This window comes from Oncorhynchus keta, chromosome 13 (genome assembly GCF_023373465.1).
Source record: "Oncorhynchus keta strain PuntledgeMale-10-30-2019 chromosome 13, Oket_V2, whole genome shotgun sequence".
In the NCBI taxonomy this organism is placed as follows: Eukaryota; Metazoa; Chordata; class Actinopteri; order Salmoniformes; family Salmonidae; genus Oncorhynchus; species Oncorhynchus keta.
Genome location: NC_068433.1, coordinates 27658147 through 27685544, shown reverse-complemented (window position 1 = coordinate 27685544; position 27398 = coordinate 27658147). Strand labels below are relative to the sequence as shown.

The 27398-nt window shown below is 42.3% G+C and overlaps 3 protein-coding genes across 13 annotated transcripts; 2 read left to right on the top strand and 1 right to left on the bottom strand.

The window, feature by feature from the left end:
- Window positions 1-2479: 2479 nt before the first annotated feature.
- LOC127906770 (proteinase-activated receptor 3) lies at window positions 2480-4508 on the top strand. The gene has a single exon (XM_052459897.1). The coding sequence runs from the start codon at window positions 2884-2886 to the stop codon at window positions 3775-3777; it is 894 nt and encodes a 297-aa protein (XP_052315857.1). The 5' UTR covers window positions 2480-2883; the 3' UTR covers window positions 3778-4508.
- Window positions 4282-7647, bottom strand: LOC118387525 (zinc finger protein 664-like). Of its 3 annotated transcripts, XM_035775960.2 has the most exons (3): window positions 7489-7646; window positions 7130-7237; window positions 4282-6536 (listed from the first exon to the last, which is right to left on the bottom strand). In XM_035775960.2, exon 3 carries the CDS (start codon window positions 6388-6390, stop codon window positions 4942-4944), a length of 1449 nt encoding a protein of 482 aa, XP_035631853.1. In that variant the 5' UTR covers window positions 6391-6536; window positions 7130-7237; window positions 7489-7646; the 3' UTR covers window positions 4282-4941. The 3 variants fall into 3 exon arrangements, with proteins under 3 accessions (XP_035631853.1, XP_035631855.1, XP_035631852.1); XM_035775962.2 differs by lacking the exon at window positions 7130-7237 and having other exon boundaries at window positions 7489-7647; XM_035775959.2 differs by lacking the exons at window positions 7130-7237; window positions 7489-7646 and adding an exon at window positions 6790-7121.
- Window positions 7648-7839: 192 nt separating this feature from the next.
- LOC118388096 (PH and SEC7 domain-containing protein-like) lies at window positions 7840-22556 on the top strand. Of its 9 annotated transcripts, none has more exons than XM_052459896.1 (17): window positions 7840-7972; window positions 8065-8211; window positions 9204-9298; window positions 10960-11016; window positions 11170-11867; window positions 12204-12264; window positions 16208-17513; window positions 17692-17772; window positions 17902-18073; window positions 18207-18296; window positions 18421-18464; window positions 18672-18844; window positions 19043-19113; window positions 19251-19396; window positions 19759-19903; window positions 20164-20316; window positions 20432-22556. In XM_052459896.1, the coding sequence occupies exons 5-17, from the start codon at window positions 11325-11327 to the stop codon at window positions 20714-20716; spliced, it is 3270 nt and encodes a 1089-aa protein (XP_052315856.1). In that variant the 5' UTR covers window positions 7840-7972; window positions 8065-8211; window positions 9204-9298; window positions 10960-11016; window positions 11170-11324; the 3' UTR covers window positions 20717-22556. The 9 variants fall into 9 exon arrangements, with proteins under 9 accessions (XP_052315856.1, XP_052315847.1, XP_052315848.1 ...); XM_052459887.1 differs by having other exon boundaries at window positions 12186-12264; XM_052459888.1 differs by lacking the exon at window positions 10960-11016 and having other exon boundaries at window positions 11304-11867; window positions 12186-12264.
- The last annotated feature ends 4842 nt before the right edge of the window (window positions 22557-27398 follow it).

The window sequence follows — 27398 nt, the reverse complement described above, 5'->3', positions numbered from 1 at the left end:
CCAAAGTTTTAGAAATGGTGAGACAGCGGGGTTTATTCATTAGAGACATGAGTTTAAAATATATTATATATGTAATACCTATAGAGCAAATTAACAATGAACATATGACATTCACATTTTTTATTGCTCTACACTTCACCAGCTTGAAACACAACAACAACAACCATGAACATTCCTAATTAATTCCGATTAAGTCCACTGATTCCACTTGAAGCATGAATTCCCACTAATTAAAAGGGCACCCAAAGCAGCAACAACTAAGCATATTGAGTCAGAGACTCCAAGGGCAGTTTTCCTCTGCTGTTCATCTCTCTCTCAGAGACTAACTAAACAGAATGGCATCCCAGGGGCATCATGTTGTCTACATGACTGACTGCTGCATGGTGGGGTCGTGACTTTTACACAACGCACTGTCTGTGGGATAGGAGAAGCATGAAAACAATGTCTGGCATTATGTGTTCTTCAATTATGTGATTTCAGGTTGTCACTTTTCTCTAAGATACTTGCAAGAGAAAGGGATTTAACTCAACTAAATGGCATCTCCTTTAAACCTATCAGTTTCATTGCTGTCATTTTCATCAAAATTGGCAATCTAATGAGGCTGAAATTACAACGAAATTACATGAAACAAAATCAGAATGGAATCATTAAAATGTATATGACATTTGAATGTGGGGACATTTAAATGAACTTTGGTTAGATCTTTTGTCTGCTGATAAAAACAGAACCTGGTCTTGTGGCTGCAGGTGGAGCTCAGAGCCCCGGGCTGAAAGTGGCGCGTGTCTGGGAGTCTTCCCTTATATGAGCAAAATATGTCCTGTATGAACATAGAACTAATGTAGACACAACCTTGGATTCAGTCACGATGAACAAACCTGGGTTGTCTTTCGACAGATGCTGTGTAACCATTAACCAAGATAAACACACAAAGTTATACAGAAGTTATAACCATATTCACCCCCCAAAAATCAAGACAGAAACAAATCAGACATACAAATTAGTAAAGGAATCAGGTGAATCCTTCTGGACTGGATCCAGTTGAGTTGATTGACTGTCATTGGATGAAAAGTTTATTCAAATACTTTAAAGATAACCACCAATATGTGGCATCATAGTGAAGTGTCATTTAATTCCAATTTATAATTGAAAAAAGCTTCCTTCATTTGTGTAGATGTCTTTATTTCTCTAAGTTACGGTTCTTCCATAATTGTATGAAAATGAAGAAAGAACAATCTGTGCTCTGTAATTTGAGAGGTCATCTGAAAGGTCAAACAAACTCTTTATGAGATCAGTTTCTGACATTAAGAGTAGGCTATTAGGAGCTATTCTATATATCTGTACAGATAACATGCCAAACAGCACATGCAGGCTATGCATCAAGGAGCCTTTTTCGCCAATGAAGCCAAACACAAAATCCTCACTGCCAATGTACTGTGTACACCACTGACAGTCATCACGGCTCACGGATCACAAAATAATGCATGTCATGCCCATGTAACAGATTACCCTTTGTTACACTGAATTTCAGAAGTGATCTTCTGGATTGTTACATCAGTTGTTTACCACCAAATTTCCGTCAGGCTCCAATGGCGTGTTGCATCATTGCCAATCAGTGTGAATGGCAATGGCTTCTCACGACACATTCTCCAAACAAACCAATGGAACCATTATACCCACACCTCTCTTTAAATGTATTATTATTACTATATGTATTACACTATAACTGTTTAATAAATGACAAAACAGTACTGTTACATAGTGTTTTAGCCATGCAAATGGCTTAGTGATGTGTGTACAGTGAGTTAACGGCCAAGCGTGCTATGGATGCCAGGGGAAACATTTTCCAGGTTTCCACACCCTTATCTTCATGTGGTGATTGGAGCGTCAGGATCCCCGTAGTGTTGGGTCATCGGTGAGGGGGTGTTCTCTACACCTTATTTTGAGGTGAGGGCTCAGTCCATACTCACACACTCACAGATGAACACAAATGAAGAATTAAGGAGGATGAGCAACAGTGGAGACACCACAGTGCAGACACCATACAGTGGAGACACCACAGAGCAGACACCATTCACTGCAACACAGAGCTGAACCAGCTGAAGACATACTGTTCCGTCAAACCAAAAACCCTGTATAACCAGTAAGTCTGTCTCTTTATTTTGCATAGACTGGGAGGTTCTCTCCATTCAAATGTTTTATTACCAAAAGCCCTGTGACCTACCAGTAAGTCTGTCTCTTTATTTTGCATAGACTGGGAGGTTCTCTCCATTCAAATGTTTTATTACCAAAAACTCTGTAACCTACCAGTCAGTATGTCTCTTTGTTTTGTATATACTGGGAGTTTCTGTCCATTAAAATATTTTCAGAAACCATCAATGGGCTTCTTATCAGTCGAGCTCCAGGTCAGGTGTCCAGAATGTAGACTAATAATAACAGAACAGAAGAACCAAAGTTTTCATTTATATTGTCAAGCATTGTATATGAGTCTGGGCTTTAGCTACCGTACATAGGAATATCTCCTAGGAAACAGAGTACATACGGCAAGTCTCAGTCTTTATTACGTGCTTAGAAACTAAAAAGTCATGTACTCACAGTTTACGTTTAAACAGTGGTACATATTACAAACATGTGGTAAGGGGAATATATCAGACAACTAGATTCTGGAATTAGGTAACACAATTTTTTTTTAAGACAGATATTAAGTCATGTTGATGTTCTTCAGTGGGTAAAGAGAAAAATGAAGATGCTACAGGAAAGGTTGTTTTAAGTGTGAAACTAGCTGTTAAAGAAGTTGTGCTAAATCTAACAAGTTTGTATTATTTTTTTGTCCAGATATAGAGTTCTTGTCCAGTGTCCACTGAGTCTCCCACTAGTCCAGTCATCATGGAGGTGTTCTTCAACTCGTCTTTGCTCTTCATCTCACAAAAACCATTAAACTACAGCATAGGGGACAAGACTGTATATGAGCAGTGTGACGGCATGCCAGCCGTGCTTCTCTTCTACCTGGTGCTGCAGTTCATCAACATGTTCTTGGGGATCCCAGCCAACGTCATGGTGCTGTGGCTCCTGCACAAGAACAAGAGTGACTCCACCACCTCGGACATCTTCATCCTGCACCTGGCCATCCTGGACACCTTCTTCTGCCTCATCCCCCCTCTGGAGCTGGCCAACATTGTCTACCTGACCACCAGCAGCACCTGGTACGTGCTGCGCTTCTTCTACGGCGTCAAGGACTCCTCTCCACTCTTCCTGTCCTGCATCTGCCTGGACCGCTACATGGCCGTGCTCCACCCAATCACCTTCACAGAGCTCAAGGACCGCAGCCACCGGCCTGTGCTTGCCGCCGTCGTGTGGATTGTCACGCTGGCCTACTCCACCGCCAAGTGCGTGGGCAACATCGTGAACTTTGACAAGGTTTTCACAATCATGATCCTGGCAGCATTCGCCTTCATGGTATTCTGTAATGTCGCCATCCTATGGGCCCTGAGGCAGTCTGGGCCGGGCCGTGACGAGATGCACCCTGTCAAGAAGAGAGCCTTTAAAATGGTCCTCATCATATTGGCAATCATTGTTTTGAACTACTTCCCTCCTGTGGCTCTGTTCCCCTTCCAGCAATACTTCTCCCCAGATGTATTCCAGTGCTACATCCACTACATTGCCTTTGGCTTCATGGACATTAGCAGCAGTATCCAACCTGTGCTTTACCTGTCAAAAGAGAAAATACTACCACAGAAACCTGGCTGCTGCTGTACCAGAAATACAGCCAACTCAGGATGATCCCTCAACACACATACTGTACTGGTAGAAGTCTGGTTATTATGGTGGGAAGTAGTTTTGGTCCAAAACTGACAATGTAAGGACACAAGATGTTGGTAGACTACTAGTAGACAACTATTCTCAGATTTAAGGTGAAACTAAATTAGCATATGGGCTAAATGTTTTTTTTTTTTAAACTTCCTTTATATCTTTGTTTTTACTTACTTCATGCTGCATATATGGGGATGGGGATCTAGAAAGTAAATGCAATAAAATGTTGAGCATACTCAGTTCTTTTGACATGTGTTTGTATGCCGATGTCATTTCATGTTACTTCTGTTGTATCAAAGGTGTGTAATGAATTAGTAACACAAATATTAACATATACTCTATCATGTCTTCGAGGATTATGCATTTGGTTGTCTGTATACCAACTGATTTGAATGCTGGTGTCAGAATGATAAAAGGTCAAAAATAAAATTGTAGAAATAAATACAACACTGTAGAAACTGAGGAATGGAGGTATTTGGTTTTGATCAATTATTTTTAATTTGGACTAACAGCAGAATATATTCCATATTAAGGATAGATCCTCAGTAACAAGTCAATTTTTATGTATCATTTACCACAATACATCGGCCAATTAATTACACTTTGAATAATAAATAATTTTGAAAGTTTGGCATCATTCTTACCAAAATAATCCAATATTCTACCATAACATTCATGTCTTAAAAGTATGGCTTCTAAAACCATTAACTGTGAAAATTAGTGACATGTTCATAGATTAAATAAAATGGTTTGTCTCTAGGTAAAAGCCATTGCAACCAATCATTATTTACACCTTGCACAGCCTAAAATGCATGACACTCTTTTAAAGAAAATCAACATTTTGTTGATCGAGAATGCCTTAAAAGCTATGTACAATGTTAGAAAATAACATTACCGCTTTATACATAGAAAGTCTAACACAAATGACAATCATTACCATACTTCATTACTGGCAAGAATGGCTCTTATGCTACATACACTCAAAACTGTTTCCTGTCCTACTACTTGGGGAAATCTAAGCTTGAGTTCTTCTGAAATTCAGCAGTGTTTCTACAATGTACTGATACATCAACATTAAATAGCCATATTATATAGAGTGCACTGTAACACATACAGTAACATGACATAACAGTCTTAGTCTTCAGTCTTTATTTCCAGGTTATGGGGAACATCAATCCCACTGGTACTGCTCTCATTCTCCTCAGTCCTCAGCTCTTCGGTCCTCAGCTCTTCAGCTCCATGAGTCTTCTGGTGCTTTTTGAGGGATGACTGGTCGGTGTAGGTCTTCCCACACTGGTCACAAGGGTAGACCTTCTCCTTGGTGTGGACCTGTTCGTGTCTCTTCAGATGGCCAGACCTACTGAAGCTCTTCCCACAGTAAGAGCAGCTGAAGAGTTTCTCCCCTGTATGAGTCCTCAGGTGCAGCTTGAGGCTGCTCGCCACACTGAACCTCTTACCACACTCTGAGCATGTGTACGGTTTCTCTCCTGTGTGCATCCGCTTGTGTATGGTGAGGTGGCCTGCCTGGCTGAAGGTCTTCTCACACAGGTCACAATGGTACGGCCTCTCCCCTGTATGAATCCTGTAATGTGTTTTCAAGTCCCCCATACCATTGAACCTCTTGCCACACTGTACACAGCAGTAAGGCTTCTCACCAGTGTGGATTCTTTGGTGTATCCTCAGGTTACCTGCGTTGCTGAAGGTTTTGGCGCACACAGTGCAACTGTATGGCCTCTCTCCAGTGTGAGTTCGTAAATGGACTTTAAGCTGGTTGTGTTCACTGAAGCGTTTCCCACAGTGTGGGCAGCAGTACGGTCTCTCTCCCGTATGAACACGCTTGTGTATCCTGAGCTGGCCCGGGTGACCGTAGTTCTTACCACAGAGGTCGCAGCTGAACGGTCTCTCTCCCGTGTGAGTGCGTTTGTGGGACTTGAGCAGGTCTGCTCGGCCAAAGCGTTTGCCGCAGTAGTTGCAGCAGTGGGCCTTCTCGCCACTATGAGTCCTCAGGTGGATGTTGAGGGATTGCACTCGCCTAAATGTCTTCTCACACTGGGTGCAGTTGTAGAAGCCTTGTGCGTTTTTAGAGGACTCTGCAGAGTTCAAAGTGGGTAAAATATCCTCCCCACTCATCCCAGCAGGGTTACATCCCATGTCAGGGTAGTATGTCAGGAAGGGGTCTTCTTCTGGTTCAGCCTCTCCAGTTACATTGTGACACAGCCTTCCCTCTGAATCAACAAAATGGCCGCACTCGTCTCCCATCTCCATGTGACTGTCAGACACTATGGTGACTTTGACGTCACTGTCGCTGTCTCTAGAGTCCACATCTGTGTCCAGTGGTGACTGAAGGTGTTCATCATACTCTTCAGGAATGATGTAATTCACCTCAGCACTCTCTGTCTTAATTTGCTTAGAAGCCAGGTTGAGAGGAGACGGGGGCTTTGAGAGGTCTATGGCGTAGTCATCCTCCATATCAGGTTCTGTCTTTATGTTTTTGAACATTAAGGCAGAAACGTTTTGTAGGCATTCTGGTTCCTGCTGAGTTGCTGCATCTGTAAAAGAGACAGACCCTCTGCTCTGAGGCATTTTGTCCTTCTGCTGTCTCCTGGAGCTCCTTCGCTCATCACCCTGTGTTTTGATTGGCTTCTGGGATTGGCCGACAACTGAATGGCTGGAACAGGTCTTCCTTGACAAGTCAGGGAGGTGAACAGCATCCTGGATACTTCCAGGGTCTGTGCAAAACAAAACACATGTTTAAGTTTTTTTTAAAGTAAACTGTTATCCATGGTTTCAATGGGTGCCTGGAAAAGGACATGTAAACATGCAACAGAGTGAGGGTCAGCTTGGCTCGGTGGCCATATTGAGGGCGGCTTGTACCTCAAGTTTGGACAACAAAGGACAGTTAGGCCAACCTCGTCATTATGCAACCAGGTGTGAATCGATAGATGCACACATTTTTAAAACAACTGTGCATTATGTACATACCCTTAACTATCGAATCCCTGTTGTCTTGATCGTGCAACCTTTGTCTAAGATCTTCATTCTCAGTTTCAATTCTTTGTAATTTACCCTTGTACTCAGACAATGTCTGGTCCACTGACTCCAATATGTCACTCACTGTGGCTTTAAAAATCGCATTCAGAGACGACTCCAAGAATACTTTTAAATCTTTTGACTTGGCCATAGTTTACTAATAAATAGCATACAAATAACCGATAAACATATTTTAAAACCGTCTAAACTATCTTACAATATGGGTGTGTATGATGTTGCTGCCGTGTACGGAACAAAGCGAACCAATAAACGTCGCGTGAAAGTGACGTACCGTTCCTTCGTTTCGTTGTTCTCTTTCGGTAGTGCCTTTTTACCGCCTCCGCAGTTTAGGAGTACGCATAGCATGTGTGTTGGCCCTCTATTCAAGCGTAGTAGCCACCTGGCAGGTAAAGGTACGTTTAATGTTCATTAATATGACATGCATTTAGTGCATTCTGTCGAGGGGAGCTTGTAGGGGGTTGTTTGGTGATTTGACACGTGTTTACTGTTCAAGTAGCTAGTGTTCAAGAAGCATAGATCCAAGTTATACTACTTGTCACAACAACTAGCTCTTCATGTGGTGTCCTACTGTATGTAGTGCTACAAAACAACATCATTTAGGAAGTCAACACATGTAAAGTGCTTGTTTACCTTTATTGTTATTTTGATGTTTACATGGAACAATCCTTATGAAAAAACAGAGGGAATGTTGTCTTGTAACAGCGTCTTCTTCCTCTGTAAGTAGACCTGGGGAATAGGGTCCAATGGCTTACATCGTTATTTGCTTAAACGAATGCCTGCTGTGTTCTGAGGCTCTACGAGTTCACTCCCTTGTGTCAGTCTGAGTTTCAGGAATGAAGTTCAGACACTCCCCTAACCTGTGTGGGTGCCTTTAGGCTGTGGGCAGAGGCCCAATGCTCTCAGGTGTCTTTGTGCGCTTTCTCTGACTGCCAATCACAATGTGCCTTTTCTTCCTGTTTGTTGCCTCTTTCAGCTCTCTCATTCCACTCCTCCTTCTCCTTCCCCTCTCTTTCCCAGGCATATCCGTGTTGCAGATGAGCAGAGAGTGGCGGAAGTCTGGGATCTTTTGCCTGGAGATGAGAGGTATCTGTCACAGAGGAGTGGATCAGGACTTGTGAGTTGCATGCGTCCTCTCTCTGTGACACCCCAGGCTAGCACTGTCTGAGAGAGGCTGTAAGACTTGTTTGTTGTGGGTCTGTGTTGCAGCACCCAGATTGACAAGTCACTGGAGGGATTACGCCGTGTGCTGTAAGCCGTCTATCTACATGGAAATAAAGATCCCCCCCCCCCAGACTGACTTAAAGCCCTACTAGCTAACTGATCATATGATACCCCTTGAGAAAGCTTGAAAGGGTAAGTCGATATCCAAGTTTACTATGAAATTGGCAAGTGTTACTCTGTGAAACCTTGGTAGTTTTTAGGGACATTATTACCTTTGTAGCTCTAACCGTGCATTTAATGTATTTGAGTTTTTAATGATCTTAGCCATGTTCTAGTTTCCATACAACAGTAGTGCTTATTATCTTGAGTTTTTCCACACATGAGTAATATATGTATTTTAAACATGTTAGTCTGTTGGTATATATGGTTTCATTCAAGTTTGTGGTTTGATTTCTGCATATTTTTATGTGTCATGTAGCGGCTTTGGTTGTGTTGTTTAATAGTCAATGTGGTTACAATCAGTTTGGAATCTCACTCTGATAGCCTGTGGGCTGCTTCAACACCTCTAGACTAGAGTTTCATGCAAAGTGTATGCTAATACAACGGTCCACTGGTAGGGGATACCAACAGATCCACATAATTACTGGGACATCCACAAGTTCATGTAATGGTTCATCAGCTGCGCTAAACCTTTGCCATTGTCTTCTTGTCGCTATTCCTTATACTTTCATTCCCTAATTTGGCTAAACATAAGTTGGTAATTTTAAAGGACACAACTGGAATCTCTGTTTTATCAATGCACGTTTATTCCTCAACTTTAAAAATCTGAAATCTTCATCGCCAGCATCATTCAAATCTAAGTACACAGATTAGTGTTGTTATTACACCAAACAATAGATAGGCCTATATTGTGCCTGCAAGGGAACAATGTTCCTCTAATTAGATTTCAAGTGGAACCCATAACCTCCTGAATAGCTTCAAATCTTATACCTAAGGAAAGTTGATAACTGTAAAGTGTTTTGTCCAGACTCCAATGAAAGAGTAAAAGAGTTGGTACAATACGTGTGGCTCTTTATACAATCTCAATGAATCTCAATCGCAAAAATCCAATGAGGAACTATGAGGTGCAGAAAGAACGTGTCCATTGATCATTCTAACTTTCCTCCACTCTTTGGTATTGGTAGATGCAGCGCCAGCCCAGCAGCCTGACAGGAAATGAGAAATGAGCACCTAAACAGGAAGTGTGGCCAAGCATTGTCCCGGATGTCGGTTGTGTGACGTGAGTAGATTATTGAAGAAAAGACTGAGAGAGTGACAGAGAGAAATGGAGTGAAAGTTTAAAATGGATGGAATAGGTGTCCAGTATTTGAAAAATTTCCACATTAACCTACTTTTTATGACAGCGCAATTCTGAAGACTTGAGGCTTAAAATGAGGCTTCACATGAATCGTTACCAAAATGCTGTGTTTAAATCAGATAGTGTCCTTGGTATGGATCAACAATACTACTGTATATCTTCACTGATATTTTCAGGGTCTGTCCATGGACAGTGACATACATGTACATACATTTACGTACATGACATGAATGTACATTGCGATAGCTCAGGTTCATGGTTAGCAGTAGACATGGATATTCATGGCATCTGTTCACACCCGAACCCTCTGGCTCTCAATCTCTCTCTCTATATTTGCTCTCCACCTTTTCTCTCTCTCCCTCTCTCTCATTCGGAGAGAATACTCTTCTGTGGTCAGGAAGTAAATGCGCCTCTTTAATGTTTCAACAAAAGTCATTGCAAGGCGCGTCCGCCATGCCACGCCAAAAGAGAGTGCAGTAAACAGGGTTTATTAAAATAAATGAACAGTGTTTGGTATACAGAAGTGAATGGTGAGTGTTGGCTTACGTTTTAATATGTTTTAGAGGCTCTTGGTTTGTTTGTCACTGAACCATGGCTGTTTGTGTGTGTGAGTGACATGAACCGCCACAGGTCTACATTTAGGGATTTTGTCTTTCTGTCAATTTAAAGAATGTTAATCTCACACCATAGTCCTGTTTTAGAAATTGTATACAATTTACTCATTTAAATGTCTTACTGTAAGAGTCTTAATATATTAGTCAGGTAGACAGTATTGGTGAGTAGATTTTAGACATGAGGCAGCAGACTGGTATTTTCTCTTGGATGTACTGCACCTGTTCAGATAGGCTTTCCTTTCATAGCTGCGCATAATATATATACAGTACCAGTCAAAAGTTTGGACACACATACTCATTCAAGGGTTTTTCTTTATTTTTACTATTTTCTACATTGTAGAATAATAGTGAAGACATCAAAACTATGAAATAACACACATGGAATCATGTCGTAACCAAAAAGGTGTTAAACAAATCAAAATATATTTTATATTTGAGATATTTCAAAGTAGCCACCCTTTGACTTGATGACAGATTTGCAAACTCTTGGCATTCTCTCAACTAGTTTCATGAGAAATGCTTTTCCAACAGTCTTGAAGGAGTTCCCACATATGCTGAGCACTTGTTGGCTGCTTTTCTTTCACTCTGTGGTCCAACTCATTCCTAACCATCTCAATTGGGTTGAGGTCAGGTGATTGTGGAGGCCAGGTCATCTGATGCAGCACTCCATCACTCTCCTTCTTGGTCAAATAGCCCTTACCTCTCAACAGTTTTCTTAGTATTAGCCTATCTAGTAATTTCATAATCACCCAAGTTTGGTAGCCTATGCTGTTTGAGGCAACACTTTCTGGCCATGGCCATGGTTGTTCATGCGGTGGTCACAATATATCACTGATCAAATGTTCTCATAAGGTTCTCAAAGATTTTGTTACAGGAACAGACCTTTTTTCATGCACATTTTTTTGTATACAGCGTTTGATAATTGAAATATCAGCCTCAACTTTTCGAGTTGCTTTTTTCTTTCTGAAGGCTTATCTGGGACATTTCTGGGGACAGCTCTAGACAGGGACAGGCCACCAAAATCAGGTACTCTCCCTGGATATTGGGGACGTCTGGTCACCCTACTCTACAAACACTACTTTGGGAATTTATGAACAAGGAGTCAGTAGTTACTCTGGGGTTTGGATTAATGTGTGTTGTGTAGTCATTTTGTTGTACATGAATGTTCTTGCTTACTAGGGCAGCACCGGAATCTATAACCAACCACAGGAGTCTACCATGACAGCATCATTGTGACCTAATTCCGAGATGTATAACCTGCCCTGCACAGAGTAATGAGAATGAACTAAGCTGAACCGTATCTCTCTGCTTAGGACTGAGTGTAGAGAGAGGTTATGGAGGAGGCTATGGTGTGCTCTCCTCTCCCAGACCTCAAGCAGCCAAACAGCCAGGCATGCACCTCCTTGGAGCTCCTACCACCGAGCAGGCCCCTGGAGGAGGCTATTCGGTGGGGAGAGATGGAGAAGCAGGTGAATGAGGCCGAAAGGGAGAAAGAGGACAACTCTCCTCAAACTGGAAGGATCTCTGAGGAGCCAGAGGAGCACTGGGACTCCATGACTTTACCCGTGTACCCTATGACCTGTCCCAGTGTCCTTCCGTCCTTTGCCACAGTGCAGTGGGACATGCCTGACCTTTCCCCTGACACACCCTTCCCCATGACTGATAATAGCTTGGCCGATGAGCTGGATTCCAGTGGAGCAGCCAGTCTGGACTGGACTGTGAACCCGCTGTCCCTTCACCACCACCACCAACAGCAGCAGCAGCAGCATCAATCCTGTGTGACAATGATAAACATAGAGCTGTCTGTCCAGGAGAAGACAGAGAAGCACAATAGACCGGAACAGCAGTTGCCTCTGGACAGTGAAAACTCCCATCCGGTACGTGAGCCCAACAGGGAGGGACTGTGGTTATGTGTCTGTTTGAGATGATAGCATTGGGTACAATGTGTGTGTGTGTGTTTGTCTGTCTGCTAGAGTGCAAGAGGAAGATAATATTTAGAGTGATAAATACCAATACTTCTGTGTTCATAGATACCAGTATTTAAGTTTCAGTCATAGGCGGAGAAGAGGTGGATGGAATATATACCGTTATACGTATCAGTCATCTGAGACCCAGGTCCCCTCTGTCTGAGTGCTGATCATCCCACGTCTTACTTAATCACAAGTTCTCCCCGGCCCGATGTTTATTGTTGACAGCTGCTGTTGCAATTCCAGGCATGTGACACACCGAGCCCAGATGTGGAGGCTTCAGCACAACAGCTATTTGAGGAACATGGTGAGTGCAGGCCCTAGTCATTGTTCAAAAGCAAATCACAGGCAAACTCTTATGTTAGCAACGGTCGTCGAAATTGTTAAAAGGTTAAAAAAAAATGGATTCAATTAAATGCATGAGTTGGACAATAGATGAGGATGCTCCAAACTTATAGAATTTAAAAAGTCCTAGCTTATATATCATTGTACTGGCACTGACAAAGAATGAATGAAGTTTAGGCATTTTGATGGGAATTCAGGTATTCAATTTATAGTAGAATTGAACGTTTTTCATGCACTCATATATAGATTTTTTTTCTCATATCAGTTTTTTTTAAATGCATTGTGATAAAATAAAGAACTGTATGTGCCTCATTTGCATATACAGTACATTTGGAAAGTATTCAGACCACTTTACTTTTTAAAAACATTTTGTTAGGTTACATCCTTATTTAAAAATGGATTTTCCTCATCAATCTACACACTATACCCCATAATGACAAAGCAAAAACAAGTTTTTAGACATTTTTGCAAATGTATTAAAAATAAAAAACTGAAATATCACATTTACATAAGTATTCAGACCTTATACTCAGTGCTTTGTTGAAGCACCTTTGGCAGCGATTACAGCCTTGAGTCTTAATAATAATAATAATAATAATATATGCCATTTAGCTGACGCTTTTATCCAAAGCGACTTACAGTCATGTGTGCATACATTCTACGTATGGGTGGTCCCGGGAATCGAACCCACTACCCTGGCGTTACAAGCGCCATGCTCTACCAACTGAGCTACAGAAGGACGCTACAAGCTTGGCACACTTGTATTAGGGGAGTTTCTTCTTTTCTGCAGATCCTCGAAGAGCTCTGTCAGGTTAGATGGGGAGCATCTCGCTGCACTGCTATTTTCAGGTCTCACCAGAGATGTTGGATCGGGTACAAGTCCGGGCTCTGGCTGGGCCACTCAAGGACATTCAGAAACTTGTCCCCGGAGCCACTCCTGCATTGTCTTGGCTGTGTGCTGAGGGTTGTTGTCCTGTTGGAAGGTGAACCTTCTCCCTAGTCTGAGGTACTGAGCGTTCTGGAGCAGGTTTTCATCAAAGATCTCTCTGTACTTTGCTCCGTGCATCTCTTCCTCAATCCTGACTAGTCTACCAATCCCCTCTGCTGAAAAACATCCCCACAGCATGATGCTGTCACCACCATGCTTCACCGTAGGATGGTGCCAGGTTTTCTCCAGACATGATGCTTGGCATTCAGGCTAAATCTTGGTTTCATCAGACTAGAGAATTTTGTTTCTCATGGTCTGAGAGTCTTTAGGTGCCTTTTGGCAAACTCCAAGTGGGCTGTCATGTGCCTTTTACTGAGGAGTGGCTTCCGTCTGGCCACTCTACCATAAAGGCCTGATTGGTGGTGTGCTGCAGAGATGGTTGTTCTTCTGGAAGGTTCTCCCATCTCCACAGAGGAACTCTGGAGCTCTGTCAGAGTGACTGTCAGAGTTCTGTCAGAGTGACCATTGGGTTCTTGGTCACCTCCCTGACCAAGGCCCTCTAGGAAGAGTCTTGGTGGTTCCAAACTTCTTCCATTTAAGAATGATGGAGGCCACTGTGTTCTTGGGGACCTTCAATGCTGCCAAAAATGTTTGGTACGCTTCCCCAGATATGTGCCTCGACACAATCCTGTCTTGGAGCTCTACGGACAATTCCTTCGACCTCATGGCTTGGTTTTTGCTCTGACATGCATAAAAACCTGTTTTTGCTTTGTCATTATAGGGTATTGTTTGTAGATTGATGAGGGAAAACATTGATTTATTCAATTTTAAAACAAGGCTTTAACATAACATTGTGCCAGCAGAATACCAGCCTGCATCCCACTGCTGGCTTGCTTCTGAAGCTAAGCAGGGTCTCCCTAGATGGGAGACCAAATCCTGCTGGAAGTGGTGTTGGAACTCCAATAGGATCCACCCTTTCCTCTGGTCTAAAGAAAATATCCCAATGCTCTGCGTAGGGTGCTTTTCGGATGGGATATTTTACGGGTGTCCTGACTCTCTGTGGTCACTAAAGTTCCCATGACACTTATCGTAAGAGTAGAAGTGTTAACCCTGGTGTCCTGGCTAAATTCCCAATCTGGCCCTCATACCATCATGGTAACCTAATCATACCCAGCTTACAATTGGCTCATTCATCCTCTCCCCTGTAACTATTCTCCAGGTTGTTGCTGTAAATGAGAATGTATTCTCCGTCAACTTATCTGGTTAATTAAATTAAAAAAATAACAAGTGTGGAAAAAGTGAAGTGTCTGAATACTTTCCGAATGCACTGTACATAGTATACACTAATGCACTGTACATAGTATACACTGTATACACTAATGCACTGTACATAGTATACACTGTATACACTAATGCACTGTACATAGTATACACTGTATACACTAATGCACTGTACATAGTATACACTGTATACACTAATGCACTGTACATAGTATACACTGTATACACTAATGCACTGTACATAGTATACACTGTATACACTAATGCACTGTACATAGTATACACTGTATACACTAATGCACTGTACATAGTATACACTGTATACACTAATGCACTGTACATAGTATACACTGTATACACTAATTCACTGTACATATTATACACTGTATCCACTATTTACATGAATTACTAAATGAATATAAAGGGGTGGAACAGGGCTGCAACCACTAAAAACTTGCCCTGTCACTAGTCTTATACCTGTAACTAGTCTTATACCTGTCACTAGACGTATACCTGTCACTAGACGTAAACCTGTCACTAGGCTTATATCTGTCACTAGACTTATATCTGTCACTAGACTTATACCTGTCACTAGGTTTATACCTGTCACTAGGCTTATATCTGTCACTAGACTTGTATCTGTCACTAGACTTATACCTGTCACTAGACTTATACCTGTCACGAGGCTTATACCTGTCACTAGGTTTATACCTGTCACTAGACTTATACCTGTCACTAGGCTTATACCTGTCACTAGACTTATACCTGTCACTAGACTTATACCTGTCACTAGGCTTATACCTGTCACTAGTCTTATACCTGTCACTAGACGTAAACCTGTCACTAGACTTATATCTGTCACTAGACTTATACCTGTCACTAGGCTTATACCTGTGGCTAGACTGCCTCATGAATTATTCATTACTGTTGTTGTCATGTAACCTTGCATAATTCAACAAGTGTGTCAAGAGAAGGATACTATGCAATTTAAAATAAAAAAATGCCTGGCTCTAGATTACACCTATCAATACATATTTTACATTATTTGCGAAATCAGACACATTTTAATAATCCAAGTGTTAATTTTTGGAAATTGCTTTCATTTCAGAGCATCTAATTTGTAAAAATCAACACTCCATCAAAATCAAGTTATTTTTTTCCTCTTTCTTGTGACGAGACGGTGTGTGAGACGGTGTGTTAAGTCTCAGACGAAGCATTGTTTCAGATACAGCGGAAAGCCGATGTAATCCATTGAGCTCATTTCAGCCATTACCGGAGTGTGTTTGATGGGTAATTACCAAAGTTTCCGCAGTCGTTACGTTAAGAGAAAAAAACAATGGCATAAGCCAGAGTGGGAAAGAGTCACCTGAGTAAAATGAAAGCAATCAATCCAGCGAGATGAGTTAAGAGACAAGTGGATTTTGCACCCCCTAAACACAGGAAATATATGGCTGAAAAGGAGAGATCCTTAGGTGGGCAGGGCATGTGCGTTGCCACTTATATTAGCACACAGCTTGCATTTTTCCAAACACTGATAATTCCAACCCAATTTGAATGTTGTACAGTTTATTGAACAATTTTTGACATATTCTGATAGATGGTCCCATTTCAAATGCTTTTGACTTCTCGTGCCACTTTTACTTCATAAAGTACAGAGTGACTTGGTCAATGTTAATATGGGTATCTCTGTGTTCAGACTCTCTTTCAGAAAGCTCTCCGTGGCAGGAGACAGAGAAAGAGATGGGACAGCCTGTGACAGAAGATACTATCCCACCCTCTGACAGAGCTCCTAGCCCTGTACAGACAGGAGAGTCAGAGACTGGGCAGGATAGTGAGAGTCTAGACTCTGTACTGGGAGAGGAACAGGAACAGACTAGTAGAGTGCTAACAATACCAATCAATTCAGAGCAAGGATCAAGTTCTGCGAACTATGAGGAGAAGGAACAGGCTGTAACTAATTTAGTTTATAATGGAGATTGTGACGAGCAGACAGAACAGACCGAGCAGTCAGAGGGGAGGGAACAGTCAGATAGGGAGGGGGAATCCGAGACTATAGAACTCTTAGAGCACCTGTTTGAGCCAGCTGAACTGAAAGAACAGTCAGAACTCACAGAGAAGTCTGAACACAGTTGGCAGTCAGAGCCTAACCACACAAAACAGAGTGAATACAAAGACAACACCGAGACAACAGAGCAGCCAGAAGAGTCTGAGCAACTTGTAGAGTCCGACCAGGTAGAGCATTCAAATCAGTTAGGGGAGGAAGAACAGCAAACTGAAGAGACCCGTTTACAACAGGCAGAACAGTCAGACAAGATAGACCAGTCAGAGTCAGAGCAGACAGAATGTTTAGAATCAAAACAATTGCAACAGACACAACATTCTCAACAAATAGTGCACTCAGAGCAGACAGAATTTTCAGTGCAGACGGAACCACAGACAGAACCATCACGGGAGATGGAACACTCAGAAGATTCTGAGCAGTCAAAACAATCAGGGGATACAGAACAGACGGAACAGTCAACAGATTCTGACCAGTCAAAACAATCAGGGGAGACGGAACAGTCGGAACAGTCAGAGCAGACGGAACAGTCAGATCAGACAGATAACAAACCAGTACATTCAAAGCAGTTAGATCTATGTTTCCATTGCACAGAGGAACTTGAACAGTCAGACCGTACAGAAGAACAGAAACAGTCAGAGATTGAACAGCCAGCGCAATCTGAACTGACTGAGTTGACAGAAGAGAATGCGCAGACAGATCATTCCAAGCAGGTAGAAGAATTGGAACCAAAAGAGTATAAAGAGGATTCATGTTTGCCGCCCAGGGAAGGAAGTTTAGAGCAACTGGAGTCTCAGGTACAGCAAACAGAGGCCTCAGAACCAGTGGTGGTTCATATGAATGGTGGAGGTTTGGACAGGGAGAAGGCCTGCAGGCTGGCTGAAAGACTCTACAGGCTGGATGGGATCCACAAGACAGATGTGGTCAAACACCTAGACAAAGAGTAAGAACTAAAGGCTGCAAAACATGGAGTGACCAAACGTTACATTACTTGGTTCTTATGCAGTAGTAACTATCAGGGTAATGATCTAGTAAGTACGTCCAGAGTTTCTTTCGCAGAAGGTGTCACCTTGAATCATGCACTTGACCTGTCCTTGTTTCCCTGCTCCTCTCTAATTCAGCAATGGCTTTAGCCAAGCTGTTGGGCAGGAGTACCTCAAGTTCTTTGACTTCACCGGTCAGAGTCTAGACCAAGGCCTGAGGTTAGTCCTTCACACATCCTAATGAGATTTCTCCTAGTTCACTATAATAGTAACAAGTAATGCTCTTAAATTAACATATTCCGTTGATAAATCATTCTCTACTTCCTCTATTTTGCCCTCCTCTCCCAGGTCTTTCCTAAGGGTGGTGGTGCTGATCGGTGAGACCCAGGAGAGAGAGCGAGTACTGCAGCATTTCTCCTGTCGCTTCCAGCAGTGCAACCCTCACACCTTCTCCTCTTCAGGAGAAGTACTCACACTCACCTGTGCTGTGATGCTTCTGAACTCTGATCTGCATGGACAGGTGAGTCCCCACTGCAGTGATGAAATACTGTGGCAAACGTGTAGATATTTAGGCCTTTCACTGTAAGGAAATGGTTGTGTGGGTTGTGGGATATGTACACATTTAAACATAATGTTTTTGTGTCTGTCCTCAGAATGTGGGTAAAGCCATGTCTGTGTCCAGCTTCGTGTCCAACTTGGATGGGATGAATGAGGGTGAGAACTTCAGCAAGGAGCTGTTAAAGGTAAGATTACACTCCTCATTCTACACCTACTCAATATTTCAGGAGAGACTGTTAAGTGTCCTTATGTAAGACTTAAGTGTCCTTTCAGTGTCCTTCTTTCAGTGTCCTCTTGTCTCTTTCTCAGGCTCTCTACAACACCATTAAGACTGAGCCTCTGGAATGGGCAGTGTAAGTAGTCTGACTTAAGAACAAGGAAATGGGTATCATTATTCTAAATTATTTACCACCAGCTGTTCAGTATCACAGTATTCTGTTACTTTCCCCAATAGATTTTGATTTTGTTTCACTTCTCACCTTTCATATTTTAATTCCTCTTTTATTTAATCCCCATTGCTTCTTCATTTCTCCCCTCATCTCTCTATATGCCCTGTGCAGTGATGAGAAGGAACTGAAGAGCTCCATGCTGTTGGTGGAGGACGCTAAAGAGGACGCACCCTTGCGCTCCAAGAGCAACCCGTTCCAAGATGTGCCTCATGACAAGAAGGCCACAGTGTTCAAACAAGGCTTTCTCAAACGCAAGGCCCACGCTGACATCGATGGCAAACGCAGTGAGTTAGATTGTGACATTGTTTGCACAAAAACATAGGAACTAAAATGTCAGGGCAATAAAACATGTACAAGAGCATCATAGTGTTTTGATTAATCTTTTGATGATTCATCAGTCTGACTAAATGATTAAGTGTGTGAGTGTGTTTGAGAAGCATCCTTTGACCTCAGGAGTGATGTAATGTAACTGTTTGTGACAGCTCCTTGGGGAAAGAGAAGCTGGAAGACCTTCTATGGAGTGCTGAAGGGAATGGTCCTCTACTTACAGAAGGTTAGTCTCCTCCTCCTCCTCTTTCTTGTCAACTCCTCCTTTTCCATACTTACCATTGAACAGCCTGTTGATAATGTCCAGGATGCCTTTCACACTAACCCCTCACTGCTAGTTTACCTTGTCCACCCCCTCCCCAGGATGAGTATAAGATGGAGTGGCAGAGTACAGAGGAGGTGGTCAGTGTGCACCATGCCCTGGCAGAGCAGGCAGCAGACTACACTAAGAGACCACATGTCTTCCGTCTGCAGACTGCCGACTGGAGGGTCTTCCTCTTCCAGGCCTCGTGAGTCTAGTGTGTGTGTGTGTGTGTGTGTGTGTGTGTGTGTGTGTGTGTGTGCGTGCGTGCGTGCGTGCGTGCGTGCGTGCGTGCGTGCGTGTGTGTATGTGTGTGGTAGTGTCAAAGAGAGACAAGAACTATATCTATGTAGTATTGGAATTGTGAATGTACGTTTGTTATACATGAGACTAATGTGTTTGATGGTGTGAAGGAACAAACAAATGAATCAGGATGCAACAGTCCGGTAATCCCATGACTTTGCCTTTAATTCACATGATATGTTCTTATACAGTATATAAAACTAATATTAGATATATGTTAACTAATACAGTATATTCTATGTACATGGACCCATTGTCGTCCTTCAGCTCCACAGCAGAGATGAGTTCATGGATCAGTCGTATTAACCTGGTGTCAGCCCTGCACTCTTCTCCTCCCTTCCCTGCTGCCGTGGGCTCTCAGAGGAGGTTCTGCAGACCCATCCTGCCTGCCTCCCAGTCTGCTCACACACTGGTACTGTACTCACCACACACTTTCACACTCTTGGTTCACTCCCCATAGTCCCTGTCTCTTTGTTTTCTAATCTAATGCATTGTTTTCATCTTTGTAAATTGTGATATTTAGTGGTCTAGTAGTACGTTGAGACTGTTATGTACTATAGTTGTGCTGAGGCAAGTCGGGTCATCTGATCCTAGATCTGTGGTTAGGGACACCTTGTACCTAGTGTGTTGTGAGCCTGTTCACTGAGCCTGGCTCTCTGCTGCCCCCTGCAGGAGAGACAGCTGCAGTCCCATGCTCGCATGCTGCTGTCCTTCCAGGAGGACCTGGCCTACCTGCAGCAGAGTCTCCCTGAGAGCCGCAGAGCCAAGGCCAAGGCCAAGGAGCTGGAGGAACACCGTGTCAGAGAGGAGTACCTGCAGCATGAGGTGTGTGAGAGGACGATGAGTCTGCGTGGTGTGTGGATATGGGTTTGTGTGTGTGTGAGTATGTTCTTGTTTGGTCTTTAACTCACAGTCCCTCTCACCCCACCTCTCCCTACAGAAATGTCGCTACGAGGCCTACATCCAGATGCTGGAGGTCTGGAAGGGTTTGAATCAGTCAGTCGATACTGAGGTGGGAACCAGCGAGCTCAGCCTGTTTGACAGAGCTTTGTGTAAGGACACAGTGGATGAAGAGGGAGAGGAGGGAACCCTGAAGAAGTCCCACTCCAGCCCCTCTCTGGATGTGGAGATGGCCTTGCCCCACGTGGTCAAAGTCAAACGCAACATCTCGGAAAGACGGACCTATCGCAAGATCGTCATACCTCGACGCAACCGGGACATATGAGAAAAGGTGCCCAAAAGGGATTAAAATATGACTCTTACATGAGTTTTTAAATGGCTCCTTTGAGGACATAGACACAATGTGTTACTTCTAAGCACTGTCCTTTTCGTTTTCATTTTCAGCAAGAAGGCAAAAGTCATCAAAACAGAATGAATCAATCTCAGGGATCTTGCTTGTGTCCTTTTCTTTGTTACATTTGCTTTACATAAAAGTATTTAATTAATATTTGTGCACTTTCAATTGAACAAAATGAATTAAACCTCAGAAGTCAATGCTCCCTGCTGAGACAGGTCAAGAAGAGTGACAATGTTTGTCTCTGAATGATTTTATTCCCTTTAAAATGCACATGAACATACCTACACCTCTGAATGTCCTGTGATATGTTGAGATTCGTGTTTATTTCTATTAGAAATGTATCTCTGCAGTTACAAAATGTTACTTGTCTGTGCCATATGGTCTATGTATGCAGTGTGCAATTGTAACCTCAAGAGGGTGCTATACAACAGCATATTACACATGAAGGCATGTACAGTTTGAAAAATCATCAAAATTAGGTCAATATGCTCATTTTAAGTTCTTGTATCTTTTATGTAATTTTATATAAACATATTTGGACTGCATCTCCATGAAAGACTAACACTACCGTTATATTACACTGTAAGTATCACAATTATTTTCTGAGAACAGAGAAGTTTATGATAGTTCATTTATTTGAATCCCAATTAGCCTTTTTGAGTTTAGTTCAATTATCCATCCCGATTCATTGAGCCGGCCAGTCACATATCCCCTTGTGGTAATAGGAATGGCATAAAGGGAATTAATAGCAGACAAAGACAACTTTTTGATCTCTCTTGGTGGCACATGGAGGAGTTCTGGGCCGTTTTGTTCTCTTTCAGAGTGACATCTTCAGCCGCGGTCAACCTGGAGTGTCTCAATAAAGAACAGGATGTTTCAGAAGACCCCCACATTGCTCCTTAATGTCACTGTTGTGGATGACACATAGGAATGTGATGTGACAATAAGGAACGCAGTTAGGGGCACAGACAATACAGATGGGGCTAACCTTGTCTCACTGGGCTGGTCTCTTCAGGATCAAGATTGGTAGCTTTAACAGGAACATACGTACATTCGTAAATAAAAGATACATTCATCATTTTATTGGGAACCAACTAGGGCCCAGAGTTTTTCTTGTTCAGGTCACATGGTAAGGATAAAGGAGGGACCCTTCTTATGAGACATGGGTTCATCAAATATGTCATTTTATGATATTGCTGATACAGGACCTGGGTTAATGTGATAATGCTTATGTGTATGTATTTTCTGTGAAAATAGTTCCTATTCATTTATTTTAATAACAACAGACTATTAAGATGAATTCAGACTAAAGATGTGGATGATTGATTGAGCAAATGATTGGCAGGAGCATCAGGCCATGGCAATGCTCCAGGTGTGTCTGTCTGATAAACTGAAAAGACGCCATCTTGGAAAACCTTCATGTTATTGGTCTGTTGTACATGAATTGTAACAGTAGGAGAAATCCAAAATCCTGCTGTTCTGGGACAATGTTAACCTGTTAAACACATGAGACCTCATTTATCAATGATGCATAGGCACAAATATAGGTGCAAATCATGGGTGGGATTATTTCGACGCAAAGTGTGAGATTTATCAATATGACTGGTTGATTGAGAGTGTGCGTAGATTTACACACAGCCATGACCATGCATACGCACAGGGCCAGTGGTGGAACAAGGGAACTCCTTGTCAAGAGTAGAATTGGGAAAATGTATGTTGAAAATTTGTAAAATTGTGAGAGTAATAATTAAATAAATGTTCGATTTCATAGGATTTCCATTGTGAATTCATGAAAAATATCTTGACATGCTGTAGCCTAGAATTTGACCACATCAGTGCATTTATTACGATAATCCATATAAAGTATAGTCATGTGTTAAATTAGAGGTATGTGTGAAAGTGAAGCTATTGTTGAAATACTATAGAAGACATATAATGGGAAATGGAATGAGAAATGGCTTGCTCCGTTTGAAGATTTGGCCCACGCTGCATTTCTCCGAGAGCACGTTTTTAGAGACAGGTGGGACTTTTTCTGCAGAAAGTACAGATTGGATCATCCGATATCATTTCTCAAAACCAATGTTATAGGATTTTTGAGGATTTAAGACCTACTTTAAAAAGACAAACACATGCTATTCCGGTTCACATCCAAGTCTTATCTGCCAAACTAACCCTGATTCAGATGACCACCCTATCCATGCTAGGAGACGTAATTTATAGGTCGGCAGGTAAGGGTGCTCTCAAGCGGCTAGATGTCCTTTACCATTCGGCCATCAGATTTGCCACCAAAGCTCCTTATAGGACACATCACTGCACTCTATACTCCTCTGTAAACTGGTCATCTCTGTATACCCGTCGCAAGACCCACTGGTTGGTGCTTATTTATAAAACCCTCTTAGGCCTCACTCCCCCCTATCTGAGATATCTACTGCAGCCCTCATCCTCCACATACAACACTCGTTCTGCCAGTCACATTCTGTTAAAGGTCCACAAAGCACACACATCCCTGGGTCGCTCCTCTTTTCAGTTTGCTTCAGCTAATGACTGGAACGAGCTGCAAAAAACACTCAAACTGGACAGTTTTATCTCCATCTCTTCATTTAAAGACTCAATCATAGAAACTCTTACTGACAGTTGTGGCTGCTTCACCTGATGTATTGGTGTCTCTACCTTCTTGCCCTTTATGTTGTTGTCTTTGCTCAATAATGTTTGCACCATGTTTTGTGCTGCTACCATGTTGTGTTGATACAATGCTGTGTTGTCATGTGTTGCTGCCATGCTATGTTGTCTTAGGTCTCTCTTTATGTAGTGTTGTAGTGTCTCTCTTGTCGTGATGTGTGTTTTGTCCTATACTTTTATTTTAATCCCAGCCCCCGTCCCTGCAGGAGGCCTTTTGCCTTTTGGTAGGCCATCATTGTAAATAAGAATTTGTTCTTAACTGACTTGACTAGTTAAATAAAGGTTAAAGAATATAAAATCCACCCTCGTGTTTTTGGCAAGAGCTTTCCATACAGAATCACACAACATGTTGAAGTCAAGATGCGTTTCTTTGCCATGATGCCATCAATTGGTTCCCAAATACAAACAGAGCAATAGACGGCACTCACATCGCCATGAAATCACCATCCCAAAACAATTTCAACTATGTGAAAAGGAAAGGCTTCCACTCTTTATGTGCAGGTGATAGAAATATTTGATGCGGAAAAGCTGCTGCTGAATGTGGTGGCAAGGTGGCCAGGTGGAACGCACAACTTGTTCATTCTGCAGAACAGCAATGTTGGCCTATACACCTACAGCTGCAAACTGGTCTTAGAGCATTTCATATTATTCTGTACATAAATCCAAGACCCTCCATTTAGAACGATATGTTACGTTTCATATGGTATGTATTCATTTGTGGATGTCGATCACCCATTTCATATGATATGTTACGAATTACTATTAGTATAATGTTACGAATTTGCAAAACATACAATTGTTACAAATTTGCCAAATGTGCTACAGTGGGGCAAAAAAGTATTTAGTCAGCCACCAATTGTGCAAGTTCTCCCACTTAAAAAGATGAGAGAGGCCTGTAATTTTCATCATAGGTACACTTCAACTATGACAGACAAAATGAGGGGAAAAAATCCAGAAAATCACATTGTAGGATTTTTAATGAATTTATTTGCAAATTATGGTGGAAAATAAGTATTTGATCAATAACAAAAGTTTATCTCAATACTTTGTTATATACCCTTTGTTGGCAATGACAGAGGTCAAATGTTTTCTGTAAGTATTCACAAGGTTTTCACACACTGTTGCTGGTATTTTGGCCCATTCCTCCATGCAGATCTCCTCTAGAGCAGTGATGTTTTGGGGCTGTTGCTGGGCAACACAGACTTTCAACTCCCTCCAAAGATGTTCTATGGGGTTGAGATCTGGACCTTAAAATGCTTCTTACGAAGCCACTCCTTCGTTGCCCGTGTTTGGGATCATTGTCATGCTGAAAGACCCAGCCACGTTTCATCTTCAATGACCTTGCTGATGGAAGGAGGTTTTCACTCAAAATCTCACGATACATGGCCCCATTCATTCTTTCCTTTACACGGATCAGTCTTCCTGGTCCCTTTGCAGAAAAACAGCCCCAAAGCATGATGTTTCCACCTCCATGCTTCACAGTAGGTATGGTGTTCTTTGGATGCAACTCAGCATTCTTTGTCCTCCAAACACGACGAGTTGAGTTTTTACCAAAAAGTTATATTTTGGTTTCATCTGACCATATGACATTCTCCCAATCTTCTTCTGGATCATCCAAATGCTCTCTAGCAAATTATTAATTTGATTGCTTTTCTGATTTTCGTGACCAAGTTACCTGCCTCTGGGTGTACATAATGTTTTTCTGGTATATCGATAAACTTACACAAACGCTTGTATTCTTTTCGCTGTAAAGCATCATTTCAAAATCTGAGACGACAGGGTGATTAACAAAAGGCTAAGCAGTGTTTCGCTGTATTTCAATTGTGATTTCATGAATATGAATATTTTCTAGTAAGATTATTTGACCGTTGCACTATGCTATTTAGCGTAGTTGATGACAATTATCCCGGATCCGGGGGGTCCAAGATGCTAAGTAGTTGCAAAGTAGCTAAAAAGTTGCTATTTAGCTACAATTCAAAAGTTGTACGTTATGAGATTTGAACTCGCAACCTTTGGGCTGCTAGACGTTTGCGTTATATGTCCACCCAACCACCATACTTTCGTTTTTGCCTTAAGTAACAATCTGTCTTACGTAATCATACCAAACATAACATATCTTACTAATTTGAGTGTCCTGGATTTACATTTACTATGTTAAGTCTAGTCTATGAGACCAGGCTGGCCTAAAGGAGGGGGTTGTTGAGGATGGATGGCTGTGGTGTTGCCTACTCATTTGCCTATTCATTTGTCCTGATGGTCCTCTCTTTGTAGCTATGTTTTTATTTTTACTGGTCAAGCCACAACTGAGCGAGCCAAATAACACCTTTTGGTTACACTCAATTTCAGTCCCCCCATGGTTGTGCCATTGTATTTCATGGTACGGCATTGTATATACTCTACAGGCTTTAAAGGGATGATTTTGACCATATATGGTTAATTAGGGGGGTTTGGAAATACAAACATCCAAGGTACTGCAAGAGCACTGAGGCTGAGAACAAATTGGAATTTCTCAATAGTTATCTCCTACTGGTGTGCATATGGCGCTGGTAGGATTGTTTGATAAATCACACTTTTTAGGTATATGACCATTCTAAATTCAGTTCTAAGTAGAATCGTTTCTATGCCATATTGATAAATGAGGCCCATGGACTTTAATACATTCACATATGGTTTCTTCTTAATGCATGCAGGGAAGAAATTGCAGTGCATACTTTGGCTTTCATCAATGGATGGGTCTTGACCCAGGCTTTATGCATGGCCTCTGGACCATGACAGCAGCAGTGGTGCTGGGTTGGAGTGCCATCTTTCTCCGCTCCACACAAAGAGTGGCCATGGCAGTCAGGCAGGCAGGACTCAGCCTTGCATTAGCAGAGGTTAGGGCCATACTTCAGATGGAAAGGTCCTGTTTTTGTTCCGCCTTCTACTCCCCCATTCTGTCGACTGGAGAGCTTTGTGGCGCTCTGTCAGGGCTGGTTGGGTAATTAAAAAGGCCAAGCCAGAGTTGTGATCATTAGGGGCTTGTCCAACGGTTGCATTGGGCAGCAGGCTCAAAATAAGCCCCTCCATGCATAAGGTGTGACACATGCACACAAACACTCGTCCTGTTCTGAACGCCATATAACATTCCAAAAGCTCTAATATAGACACACACACACACTGTATGTGTCCCTTTGCTTCCTTTTCTCCGTCTGTCTCCTGCCTCTGCACTATGTCCCTGCCGACACACATTGTCCATCTGGTGCTGACGCCTCCCACGCTCTACTTGTTACTTTTTTATCTTTTATCCACACTAACCCTTTATTTCTCGCTCTCGCACCCCTCTGTATTCGATTTAGCTTTTAACTCCCTCTACCTCTCCCCCTCCTCTTTTATATCCTTGGTCTTTCAGTCGCTCCACTCTTGACTGCTGGCGTCGTGGCGTGGCTTCCTCTGTGGCCCGGCTCTTGAATTCTCTCTTTCTCCCTGTGATCTTTTCAGGAGTCTCTTTTCCATTTGGAACCTGGTCCCCCCTTCACTGAACCACTCTGTCAGCTCCCTCTGTTCCACTTGAGGTAGAGAGTCTCTAGTGCGCGTCTCGACCCCTGGACTGGAACACACACACACACAAGGAGCAAGAGAAAAGGTGCTCAATTTCATAGTTATGCTGTTTCCTTAAGTAACTCTATTGTCGATCCATTTTATTGTTTCATTTCAGTAGTTTCATGTTCACCATCGTATTTCCTATTGCTCTCCTCCTTCTGCTTTCTTTTGTCTCTGTCATAGGTGACCAGATGAGAGGGCACGGAGGCTGGAAGTACAGAAATAGCACTGGCTACATCTATCCTTTTCTTATTCCTGGACAACACTCTATATGTTGTTTTCCCCTTTTAGACTCACAGACCAGACATATTTATTTTACATGCTGAGCAGACCCAGGCCGAACATGAATAAC

Coding starts and splice junctions, on each gene's coding strand:
- LOC127906770 (XM_052459897.1), top strand. CDS start 2,884: ATGGAGGTGTTCTTCAACTCGTCTTTGCTCTTCATCTCACAAAAACCA.
- LOC118387525 (XM_035775959.2), bottom strand. CDS start 6,988: ATGGCCAAGTCAAAAGATTTAAAAGTATTCTTGGAGTCGTCTCTGAAT. Junction 6,537..6,789: donor CAGGGATTCGATAGTTAAGG/GTATGTACATAA, acceptor TGTTTTGCACAG/ACCCTGGAAGTATCCAGGAT.
- LOC118388096 (XM_052459888.1), top strand. CDS start 11,325: ATGGAGGAGGCTATGGTGTGCTCTCCTCTCCCAGACCTCAAGCAGCCA. Junction 12,265..16,207: donor ACAGCTATTTGAGGAACATG/GTGAGTGCAGGC, acceptor CTCTGTGTTCAG/ACTCTCTTTCAGAAAGCTCT. Junction 18,465..18,671: donor GAGCCTCTGGAATGGGCAGT/GTAAGTAGTCTG, acceptor TGCCCTGTGCAG/TGATGAGAAGGAACTGAAGA.